A 12,765-nucleotide genomic window follows, 5' to 3' on the forward strand; every position below is an offset into this window, starting at 1 on the left:
TTATGGTTTACTTAGGTTTGATTAAGCTTGTTCTGATTTAGTAGAAGAATTTCTAGTGAAATAATATCGATAGATATAGAAAACGAAGAGTTCCAATGCATACATACATTTCCATAGTTTACAAAGTTGAATAAATCAACGATAGTTACTTCAACTTCAATATTTTGAATACAAGTTTTTTTTTACACTTTTCAAATTTAACTAATCTTCTCCGGTTCCAGTTTTGTGTCTCAAATTATGTTTTCTCTACCTTCATTTGTAATTATTTAGCAATTTTAAAAACTTTTCTTATGTACTTATCTTTGGAACAATAGAAATAATTTTCTTTTAACATTCTTTTTGTTTATTACTTGTTGATTCGACTGTAAACATGTGAACGACGTGATAATCTGTTGAAAAACCGAATGGTGTGATTTGATCTGACTGTATTTTGAGCTGATGCATCAGTAGATTGGTGATTATAATGGATGTAACCGCAAGTTCAAGCACTTTATGAGTACTTTACTTATTACTAAAGTACTTTACTTATTACTACAGTACTAATTGTTTGCTATTATTATTTATGTGTGCTTTTTATTGCTTATATTATAGATGGATTTCTTGATTTTTCTGTCAACTTTTACGTTGTGTACATTTCCACCATCAGAGTATTTCACAGTAGTAAGGATGGACAGACAAAGAAAGTAGCGAACATACATACACTTGGAAGAATTCATTACTTATAATTATTTAGCCTTTGTCAAAACAGCAATACCGATTTGCGAGTCTAACTCTTTAACAGTCAGTTTTTGTGCAAATATGTCAGTTTGTTACCAAAAATTCCTAAAAAAAAAAAAAAAGTTTTGTCTTTCTTAAATTTCTCACTGTACGATTGCAATCTCGTTTTATATAAGGAGAAATGGGATGGATGATGCTACTGGAACAAGTTGGATTCATTCTCCAAATTGTGTATGGTGTTTTGAAGATTACTAGTTTGTTTTATCGATGGTTTAACTAGACGATAAATTCAGAGATTGTTTCACTTTTTGGTCTTTTGATTCTTTTCTTAAAGGTGCGTTTTTCCTCATGAATTGTTTATACTTATAAAATTAACTTTGTTCATTCAGTGTTGAACAAGTAAGTAATCATTTCATAATGTATGAAATATGTGATATGAAAAATATGAATGATATTGACGTGCTGTGTAGTCGTTCACTTCTCAGTAAAGTTTTGATGATAAAGTAGTTACAGGTTTTTTTGGGGACAATAAATGAAGAACTGTTCCATTTCTTTTCTCGTATCGTCTGTTGAAATTGATTTCTGACTGAATTTTTTTTTTTTTTGAAAAATTGAATTCATTCGTTTAAATGTTCCAAAAATTGTTCTCTTGATGTTGATATTTTTTGGTTACATTTATTGGCATTTTCAAATAATTTTTTCGATATTAGATCACCTAAGTGCTATATGAAAAGTGAATTTTACTTAGTGTTCATCGAATTTAGCAAATTTTTTAGTTTTTTTTTTTTTTTTTTAATTATTTTAATCCTTTCTCCTATCGTTTTTTTTTTTTTTTTTTCTAATTACCATAATTTTATTATTACTAGATAGTTACTACTTTCAACTATCCTCAGAAGTAGTATATTATATTAGGAAAATATTTCTAATTGGTTTAATAAAATTACTGGAATTTTTATATTCAAAAATGATTAAAATCTTATAATGGTGTATTGTCTAGCTTGCCTTTATCGGAATCTATGAGAACTATACAGGTATTTTATTTTGAAAAAAAAAAAAATTACATTTAGATTCTGAACCAATTTCCAAGTGATGAATCTCAATGAAAATGTATCTCAGTACTAACCGTCAAGGTAATTTTATTTATTATGTTTCTGGACTTTTTTAATAGACATTTTATTATCAGAGATTATGCTTTCTTCAGAAAAAAAATTCTTCCAGAAATTCCAAGTGTAAATATTTCAATTCTTAACTTCCGTCTGTTCATTTCTTTGATCATCTTTTTAATTTTTGATTTTTATCTTTATATGAATATCTTTACAAGTATCATTTTTCAATTCTATTGAAGCGAATATGAAATGTTAAACCTGTTTATCTCTAACAGACAATAGTTTCATCATTGTCCATGGACTAAATTTACAATTTCTTGGACCTTCGATTAAACGCTTTTTTCGTTCATTTCATTCAAGATCAATAATGATTATTTTTTTAGTTGAGTAAATTATGCAAAAAACTTTTCCAATATTTGTTTTGAGCTTTTGATATGTGTTTGCTTACTTCGTTAGCTTAACAACTGAACCAATTTATTTTGGTTTATGCTGTGAATTTTCTATGCCTACCTTACAGCGTCTGTAATCGGAAAATGTGTCATTTGTGGTGAGGATTCAACAGGGAAACATTATGGTGTTATTGCTTGTCTCGGTTGTAAAACGTTTTTTAGAAGGTTTGAATTCTTTTTTCGTTTTGTTTTAGTAGCTTTTTCGAACAAATATATTGCTTCTGTTCTGTTGAAGAATATATTTAGGTTGATACAAAAACAACGATTTTTAGGTTATTGAACCAATGCTACTTCTTACTGAGATACATTCTTAAATAAATAACTGTATTTGTATCACTTTAACGCTCATATTGTGTTTTGCATTTTTTATTTACTTGTATTTGTTTTCACTTTATATTTTCTTTAGATAACATTAAGTAAGAAAATAACATTAAACAACAGGCAAATTTAAGAGATTTTAAGAGTTAAAATTAGTTCATAAAGTAGTCGAGGCAATTTACAATATTAACAGCTTATTTGACGTGAGTATTACTAACAAGCAGACGTCTATTCGGAATTTGAATTTTATGGAGGACACTAATAGCTTTGAAGATCGACAATTTAATCGATTATTTCGACTGAAAGCAGTCACTGAAACTGAAGATGCATCATCTTATAACAACAGAAGAAACTGTCCAAGAGCTTAAAGTTAATCATTTTATGGTCATTTGACATTTGGAGCAATTAAAGAGGTAAAAAAAAAAATAAATGAATGTCTTATGAACTGACAATGATTAGTTTTTTTCTCGAAAGTTTCGAATTTCTTATTCTACGCAATTATGCAACAGGGAATCATTTTTTGATCGGATTATGTACGACAGCTGGTGCTGATCATGCCTGTAGCATTCTTCAAAGCCGAATGGCATCATAAGAACGTCGTTCGTTATTTGACGCCACGCTTGTTTCCTCTATAGTTTTCTGAATCCTACCGGAACTATGACGCCCAAGAAATATACTAAAGAAATCGATGAGATGCAAAACGTTACCAGTGAATATCAATCGATATAAAATTTTGGCCTTTCGTACCTTTCTTACTTCAGCTGATCTACCTTTCTTCAGCTGACCATTTCGATATAAAAAGTGATTATATGATCAACATCATATGGGAAATGTTTTCCAAATTTTCATGCAATCCGAATTCACTGAAGTGTTGATTCTTAAGTTACAAGAATAAACAGTCTTGTTTATCCTTAAATAATTAGTGAAAATATTTGAGTGTATTTTTAATTCTTACAATAACCTCAGAATTTAAGGTCCCAGACTACTTCTACTATGAATATTCTAAGCTTTTTTTTCTCGGTTATCTCAAGTCTTTTTTTTTTTTTTTTTTAATTTGAAGAAATATGGTATTAATTATATACCAAACGCAGAAAAACAAAGAAATGAGAATGTGATGAGATCTAGTAATTAAATTCTCGATAAGTAGTATTTTTTGAATTTGTTATTGTATCTGTTCGTATCATGAGTTATATATATATATCAGAGCAGTGGTTCACCATCAGGATATCAAATGCAAGAGATCAGAATGCTGTGAAGTTGTTAAAGACACCAGAAGAGCATGCAGAGCTTGTCGCTATAAGAAGTGTCTTGAAATGGGGATGACAAAAGATGGTTTCGTTTTCTGAATTCTAAACCGATTGTAGACAAAGTTTCATATATTTCATATATACTTTTTTTTAGAAGATTTTCCATAATAACGAATATTTAAAGTTTTGTATAATATTCATATTCTGTTTTATGTGCAAATTCGATTTTTGTGATTGCTAGGCTAGATTGGATCATATTCTCATTTTCTAGATCTTTTCAGTATCATTATGGAATATCACCTTCAGTAGATTCTAAGTTTTTTAGCGTCCCAAAAACTGTTACTTTACAGCGTTACAGCCACGTCGAGATTTGATTGGCTGTCGGAGATATCGGCGACCAGATAATCAACAGGATTTCATCGCTTCAACATCTCACAATTTTCAATTACCGTCAATAGATATGTGTTTGGTTGAACTCATTTCGAAGCTTACATTTGTCGATAAAGAAATTCGGGAACGGAAATTTTGCTTGATGCGAGTGAAAAATGAAGCAAGAAGACTAGCACAAATGTTGAAACAAAGTAATCAGCAGGTAAGTTTTGTTGATTTTTTTTTTTTTTTTTTCTGTATTTTCTACACATGAAGGAGCCCAGTCAGTCTTCCCATTTATATCTTATATTCGTCTGCAGTCTTTAACGGACTGTGAATTCTGAGGGTATTAACCACTTGAAAACGAACTCTGTATGTCGATGTGTATAGTTCCAGGTATTGAGACTCGTTTTACATTCTTGACGCAGTGAGTTGCGTTAAGAATATAAAACGACTTTCATTTTTATGCACCCTCATCGACAAATAAAGCGATTGGCAATGGACCCCACCATCAAAAAGGTGGGACCCGTTAATGCAAATGCAAGAAAAGAGGTAAGTAGTGTAAGCTAGCGATAGGAGAATGTAAAGAAATGCAGTCATAGTTTAAATTTCTATTTTGAGCATTAATGTTTTATATAGTTCATGATATTTTCTTTCTCCAGACAATTGTTGGAAAAGCTTTGAAATTTTAACGAATGAGTTTTTGAAAATTTTTACGAACTTTTTTCAAACAGGTCATAAACAGATTTATGATTATGGCTACCGATATAGCAAGTGTAACACACACGGAATTATTGTTGATGTTAGAATGGGCTAAAACAGTGCCATGCTTTGCTAAACTTCCTTTTGCCGACAAGTTATCTCTTTTAAAAAGGTATGTTTAGGAATTTATACTTTCTTGTATCTGGAATAAAAAAATTTTTTTTTCGATCTTAGTTATGATCATATTATAATTATTCACCGAAATAAGTCTTTTGAGATTTTTGAAAGATAAGTTTCCAAGTTTTTCAGTTTTGCTGTTCATTACCTTATTTTGGAATATGGCTATTACACTGCTCAGCTAGGTATAGAAGATGTTTGGTTGATATCAAATGGTACCTGTATGCCACGGAATGTTGACAAATTACCCCAGGACATGAAGGTAACTACTTTTTTTTTATATTATTATATGATTTGATGTTTTAATCTATGAAGCATAAATTTTCTGTAGAAAGCATAAGTTTTATGAACATATGTTCATTTTCTCTTGTCTTGATCTTTTTATCTTCATTCTCTCCCTCTCATAACAGACCTACTATGCTTCTTGATCTTCTTCTTGTTGGTTTTTCACTGCAATCCTCAGCGTTTTATAACTTTTAGCATGACGGATAGACTTGTCTAAGTCATAATATTAGACCAAATTCAAGCTTATTTCAAAAATGCGTTACGATACCTTGACTGTCTTTTATAAATTTAGGAATCAATTCCAGTAATTTAGGAATCAATTCCAGCGGATCGAAAATGGCGTCAAGAAAAACTTTACAAACAGATGACTGATATATGTATCGACGAAGTTGCAGTACCTTTAAGGAAATTGAAGTTAATGCCTGAAGAACTTGTAACATTGAAAATCATCATGCTTTTCCGATATGGCAGTACAAATCGTGAAAGTACTTTTTCTTGTATTGTCATCATATGTGTTTATAACAACTCTTTCTTCAATTCAACTTTTATTCCTAATTAATGAAAATCTAGATGCTGAAAACTGCCTATTGATCAGCTAGGCTGTTTTTAATATTGTCGTTCATTTAACGCGTCGTATTCTTAGATGAAGAATCAGAAATTTCGAAAGAATCAAGTGCCAGGATAACAGAGTGTCGTGATCGAGTAATTGCTGCCCTATTTGCCTTCTACCGGTTTATTAATTTACCGAATTATGCAGGTTCACTTTTTTTTAAACTTTTTCTGCTAACAATCAGGTGTTAATATTTGTTCCTCGTAGTTCATTCATCATTTTTATTACCTTTTACTTTTACAGTCTTCAAAATAACAGTTCTTATGCATTCCAGAACGTTTTGGGAATGTGATTTTAACGATATCAGGAATAATATCAGCTGCATCAGCTACTATCGAAAGCTACCAAGTGATGCGCCTATTTAAAATTGTTGCCTTCGACCACATCTCTGAGCAATTACTTTTTAATATTACTCAAACGCTATGATATTGATACTGTAAGTCTGATTGTTAGTAAAAAATTTTAGCGTTATTTTGTCATTAATGATGTTGTAGACATAAAGCCATTTGCTTAATAGATTCATCCTGTGATTAAGATAATAGGTTCAGTATGTACACATAAACAGTAATAATTAATAAAAGAGTTAAACAATAATTAAAATGAAACATTCGTTCTTATACGCATACAAAACATTTGTAGGTATTAAACATTTCTGCAAAGAAACTGAAATTTATAACTGTTGCTGTTTCTGAACACTTGAACAGTGCTGCCTTGCTATTTTTGCAGTTGTTAAATAAACTTTTAAGATTTATTTTTGTGGTCCAGGATCAAACAGATTATAATAGCTAATAGGCAAGCAATCTATTACATAAACTTTTCAGTTATTTGATAATTTCAGAAATGATTAAGAATAGCCGATAAAGATTTCACTTTATTCTTCTTTCAAAAGTGTAAAAAGTATGAAGAAGCTAATCAAAAGATGACACAAAATATGGATCTAATTTGATTAGCTATGCAGTGATAAAATATAAATCTCACCAATTCATAACTTATAGATCGTTTTCCTTTCATTTATGAAGTAATCATTAAGGGCAAAAATTTTTTAATAACAAAGCTCATTATTAGGAGATATATATATATTATTTTGTCGCAAAATGTGCACAAACATTTTTGAAACTTTCCCCGCGAAGAAGTATGATTACAACAGGGAAGAATTGTCATTGATCGTGGCCTTTGTCTCCCTTCTATCTCCTTTGCTGGTGTATTTTTTTTTTTTTTTTTTTTTTTTTTGTGATTGAAAGATGGCGCCGTCAGTCTATATTTCCAGTTGAAAGCGAAATGAACCATCCAAAACATTTTGTATCGAATAGACAAGCTAGGAAAAATAACAAATCAAATTGGGATCTATCTATTCGGCAAAAATTCTTTGACAAAAAATGATAGGCTATTGAGAGAGGTACGCGTGCTGCACAATAAAAACATTTTTGTTCCTAGAATTTGAACATTTACCGCATTTTATAAAGAAAACATGAAAGATGAGATATTATCAGTGATAAGAGAAATGAAATGAGCTGTCAATGATAAATGTATGATTCGGTTGCAATTTGATTAAAGTAAGAATACACCCCATAAATTGAAGCCATAAATGAGACAGATAAAATGAGATATTATTTTAATGAGCATTGATTGATAATTTAACACCAGGAAATAACTACCAAACAGATCGTTATCATTTCAAGTTAAACAAGTTTTGTGATAACCTCGAATACTATAGCATTACACTGATGAACCTTTCACCCTTTTTGGTTGTCATTTTTTTTTTTTTTTTTTTCGCAATCATTTCAAATATTTGCTGTGAATTTTTCAATAAAGATAAAAAATTGTAGGAAACTAGAAAACATTGAATAACAGGAAAAGCAGGAATTTCTCTCTAAAACAATACTTTCTAATAGCTAACAAAAAAAAAAAAAAAAAAAAAAGAAAATTATCCTAAAAAAAAAAAACTTTTCCGGACAAAAAAAAAACGAAAATTTTATGTTAAATTATTTGAGCATTACAGCAAATAAGAATCATTTATAAATTTAAACAAATATAAATCACTGAAAATAAAAACGAAACAGCTCTTAATTTTTGAATAGTTTAAAGAAAAAAAAAAAGTAAAAAATAAATTTGCAATTAGACGAGTAATACACGTGTTGCTAAACGTTAACATATATTTGCTCAATGTTGATTTCACGTTTGCCCAAAATTTCATTTTTTTTTTTGATATCAATCTGATGATTATCACTAAAAACTGGTTCTAATTTTATCCTAATTTTGATCTATTCCTCTTTATCAATATCACTATTATATTACAAGAATAATATTTTCATATTAAATTTTGGCCAAAATTTTTTCTGCTAATTTTAATCTAACACATCTCTATCCAATCCTCTTTTGTAGCAATAAATCCTTCTAAAGGGTACTTCTTCTGCTTATCCTTGGCTAGCTAGACGTCACCGTCTGTCCTATTATTGTTGTCCTCTTATACCATTCATTATAGCTTAGGTTTCATATCAAAAATGCAAATTAACCTGGAACGGATATGATGGTGGACAAGGGGACAATGAAATAAAGAATCGATGACACACAGTCATCCATCCATCCATCCATCCATCCATCCATCCATCCTTTTCTTCACATTGCCAACAGTATCTAAGAAGAAAAGTAGCCGTCTGTAGTGCGATCCCCAAATGAGCAATCCGTTGTTGTCGTTGTCGTTGTCATCGATTCTTTTATTCCATTCTTTTCTATCAATTTTCGATCGATATGATAAAAATGCAATTTGATATCAGTTCAGCTAGATTTGATAATATCAGAATATCAATTCAAAAAAGTTTATTTTTATCACTCAATAGCCATCATCCATTGTCAATGTGATGAAGAAATATATCAATAATGTTTGATGTGTAATTTAATATTTCACTATTGATTATGATATCATTTATCAGTTTTTCAAAGTTAAAAATGATGCATAATTAGATTGGATTAAATAATTAACTCTTCTCTTAATGCATTAAAAATTTTAATTCCATTTTTTGAATAGAAATTTCCTGAAATTTTTTTTTTTTTTTTTTTGCTTAAATCAATAATTGTAAGTGGAAAACATAAATTTTGTACGTGCTGAAGTGATGAACAATAAATTGAAAAGATTTTTAATCGTTAACTATCTTTTCTTTTTTTTTTTTTTTCCTTGTTGTCTTTTGCGTTAATAATTCATTGCAGTCATCTGCTGCATTTCGTTGTCCCATCATATTCATCAAATTTTTTTGTTTTATTATTTTTTGCTCTAATTTTTTAAAATAAAATTTGAAATTAATTAAGCATTAAACAATATTTGTTAATTTATGAAAGTTTATCTATCAAGTATCTTACTGATATCGTAAGTACAAAAATTTCTTCTATTATTATCTTAAATATTATGGATTTATTTAATTTGATTTAAAAAAAAAAAAAAAAAAAAACTATTAAAACAATAATATCAGTTCAAAAACTATGCCATATTATTATCTTAAATATTATGGATTTATTTAATTTAATTTGAAAAAAAAAAAAAAACTATTAAAATAACAATATCAGTTCAAAAACTATGCCATATTATTATCTTAAATATTATGGATTTATTTAATTTAATTTAAAAAAAAAAAAAACTATTAAAATAACAATATCAGTTCAAAAACTATGCCATATTATTATCTTAAATATTATGGATTTATTTAATTTGATTTAAAAAAAAAAAAAAACTATTAAAACAATAATATCAGTTCAAAAACTATGCCATATTATTATCTTAAATATTATGGATTTATTTAATTTAATTTAAAAAAAAAACTATTAAAATAACAATATCAGTTCAAAAACTATGCCATATTATTATCTTAAACATTATGGATTTATTTAATTTGATTTAAAAAAAAAAAAAAAAAAAAAACTATTAAAACAACAATATCAGTTCAAAAACTATGCTATAAATAAACAGAATTGCAAATAATAAATTCTGATTTGAATTTTGTGGAAAAATTTAAACATTAAATTTATCAATGAAATCTTAAGCAACTTTTTATCATTGTTATCATTCATTCTTTTCATTTTTTTCTTTCTCTTTTTTCTTTGCTCAATACTTTAACCATTTAATGATTAAAAGTTTTTTTTTTTTAAAGATATATTTTCAAAATTATATAATTTCTATCATTTTCTTCTCATTGATTTACTTCATTCTTTCGTTATACATCCATCCCATTCCACTCAATCTTGAATGCAATATTTTTTTGCCTGCATCTTTTAGCATCATTTTCTCACCATTAACAGCACCCGATTGATTATCACTATCATCCACCAAACACATGCATCTATCCATTTGGTTGAACTAACCAATGAACCATTTTGTATGTCCCAAGAAAAAAAAAAAAAAAAAAAAAAAAGGGAAAAAAAAAAAACGGTAGAACGGATTTGTATACAGCAAATGGTCGTTGTTCCAATGTCAAGGACGACGTCCCTTTGAAATTTCTTCTTCTAATTCATTTTCCTTTTTTTTTCTACTTTAAACTTTTACACATTTTTGGAAAATTTTAACTTTTTTAATGAATTACGCAAGTTAAACTTTAATTTGTTCTTAATTTTAAATAATCGAAACTTCAGATGGCGAAAGATGACAATCAGAATGACAATGATGCAAGATGATAATGATAATCTGTTTGTGTTTACAAGCAAAATAATCTTCTTCTTCTTCTTCAGGTTTAATCTCTCACTTATTTCTTTCAACTATTCGAATAATCAGAATTTGATTTTATTTCAACTTATACTGTAATTTAATTGTATTACTCATTTTGTAATACAATAAAAGATGGCTATTTTATTTATCATTTCGTCTGTTTTGTCGTTAACCTCATAATATTCAAATAAACGATATAACTTACAATCGTTTATGATCTAATTGCAGTAATAGATATACAAATATTTATATGTCATCGATCTGATCGTTTCTTAATAGAGAGGTCCAAGAATTGTATTTATATTTGTTTTACATTGAGTCTTATATCATAAGTGAATTTAAATAGTCTTTTAAAAAAAGTTGAGTTTGAGGAATTATTCAAAAGAGAAAGTTTCCCCTTCGTGCTTTTTCATTCAATTATATCTGTCAGAATTATTGCTTTTATGTGTCACTTTTTTCCTGCAATGAGAATTCGATTAAAGGCTTAAAAAAAAAAAAAAAAAAAAAGAGCGCTTAAACGATAGCATAATAGCAAATAATGGAATAATTTTTGTAACTTCAGGAATTTCCTTCCTCATTCCTGTACAGTTTACTATTCCGGAAATAATAACTACGGTTACTTTCTGTTAATTGATGACTTATATGAAAGACACTATCTTATCATTAACATTCAACTTGTTGCCTAATTGCGATGCAATGGAAATGAGATTGAATTTGAGTTTTTCCCCCCTATAATAGCTATTCATAGACTTATTTAATTATTTGTCACTCATTCAATTTCTATATAACCAAACTTTTCTTTTTTGCTTTTTTTTTTTTTTTCTTCAAATAATAAAAATTGAATATGATGAGTTTACATTCTTAATTTGTTACAAATAAGCATTGTTAAAATGAGAAGAATGAAAGAGAGGACAGATGGACAATGAATGTAATAAATTTGTATGATTGATATTGGTGGCGCTATTGTTGTTGCTAGTACTACTACTACCATCACCGCCACCACCACTGCTGCTGCCGCTGCTGCTGCTGCTGCTGCTGCTGCTGCTGCTGCTGCTGCTGCTGATGTTGTTATGGCTGTGGTGGTGATGTTGGTGATGAGGTTCGGGTCGTAATCCAATTGCAATCCTCATTTATGACCGATTCTCTCTCTCTCTCTCTCTCTCTCTCTCTTTGCTGTTCCATATAAAACATTTCTTTTCAATCAGTTAGCTATTCGAATTGGACATCTTTGTATGCTTCCTATTAAAATCATTGGAAAAGGAAACGTTTGTGTTTGTATTTATACCTCTGTTCATTGAGATTATTTTATTGTTTAATCTTACATATAAATTTCAGTTGACAATAATTTAAGTATTTCATACAGAAAACAGGAAGAAATTGAAATTTTTTAGCCTTATCGAGAAAATTTCATAAAAATTTTCTGGAAAATTCTGCAGGTAGATATAAACAAAATGCATAATTGTCATAATCTCATGAATGCTTGTCCTTTCTCCCTTTCTCTCTTTCTTCTATTTTTCTTTTCTTACTTTCTTAATCGGTATGCTTTTCCAGTTGGATTATAACTGCAGGCATTGTAGTCTGTCATCTGTCACCTGTCACCTGTCACACATTTATTATACCATTCATTGATAACTGTTAATGAGTTATTATAACGATTATTCATATATTTATATGACGCTTATTTAAACGAATGTTTTTTTTTTTTTAATTAATTGAATTTGTTGAATAATTTTTATGGCATCTGAGCTGTAAAAATTGTCAAGCACATTTTTTTTTTTTTTTAATATTCTTTTATCTCCTTTTAGTCCTTAGTCTTCTAGAATTTTAGTTTCATTTCCATTTGAAATTTTTAAATTTGAATTTGGCTTTTTTTTTCGCAGATAAATTTTAAAAATTACCAGGATTTCATTATGGATTCAGTTTTGATATTATTTGTATGCTTTTTCATTTTACTGAAAATTTTGCTGAATTTTTGACTGTAAAAGTTTCCCAAGTAATTTCTCCCTGTCATTTTATCGCATAATTTCGATATGTGCTTTTTGCATATAATAATAATGAGAATTAAAGATTTTCAAATAATAACCACTAATTGGTT

At 28.5% G+C, this 12,765-nt stretch overlaps 2 protein-coding genes across 4 annotated transcripts; both read left to right on the plus strand.

The window, feature by feature from the left end:
* Positions 1–1,816: 1,816 nt before the first annotated feature.
* On the plus strand, positions 1,817–6,406 carry Bma-nhr-19 (Nuclear hormone receptor family member nhr-19, putative; the record flags this gene model as incomplete). Of its 3 annotated transcripts, XM_001894878.2 has the most annotated exons (9): positions 1,817–1,847; positions 2,341–2,437; positions 3,795–3,922; positions 4,188–4,429; positions 4,941–5,080; positions 5,218–5,347; positions 5,684–5,855; positions 6,014–6,127; positions 6,255–6,406. In XM_001894878.2, the coding sequence occupies 9 exons, from the start codon at positions 1,817–1,819 to the stop codon at positions 6,404–6,406; spliced, it is 1,206 nt and encodes a 401-aa protein (XP_001894913.2). The 3 variants fall into 3 exon arrangements, with proteins under 3 accessions (XP_001894913.2, XP_042934112.1, XP_042934113.1); XM_043078178.1 differs by lacking the exons at positions 1,817–1,847; positions 2,341–2,437 and having other exon boundaries at positions 3,904–3,922; XM_043078179.1 differs by lacking the exons at positions 1,817–1,847; positions 2,341–2,437; positions 3,795–3,922; positions 4,188–4,429 and having other exon boundaries at positions 4,956–5,080.
* A 5,205-nt stretch (positions 6,407–11,611) lies between these two features.
* Bm10340 (uncharacterized protein) lies at positions 11,612–12,110 on the plus strand (the record flags this gene model as incomplete). The annotated part of the gene is made up of 2 exons (XM_043078180.1): positions 11,612–11,769; positions 12,107–12,110. The coding sequence occupies 2 exons, from the start codon at positions 11,612–11,614 to the stop codon at positions 12,108–12,110; spliced, it is 162 nt and encodes a 53-aa protein (XP_042934114.1).
* Positions 12,111–12,765: the final 655 nt, after the last annotated feature.

Source organism: Brugia malayi (assembly GCF_000002995.4).
Source record: "Brugia malayi strain FR3 genome assembly, contig: Bm_v4_Chr2_contig_001, whole genome shotgun sequence".
NCBI lineage: Eukaryota > Metazoa > Nematoda > Chromadorea > Rhabditida > Onchocercidae > Brugia > Brugia malayi.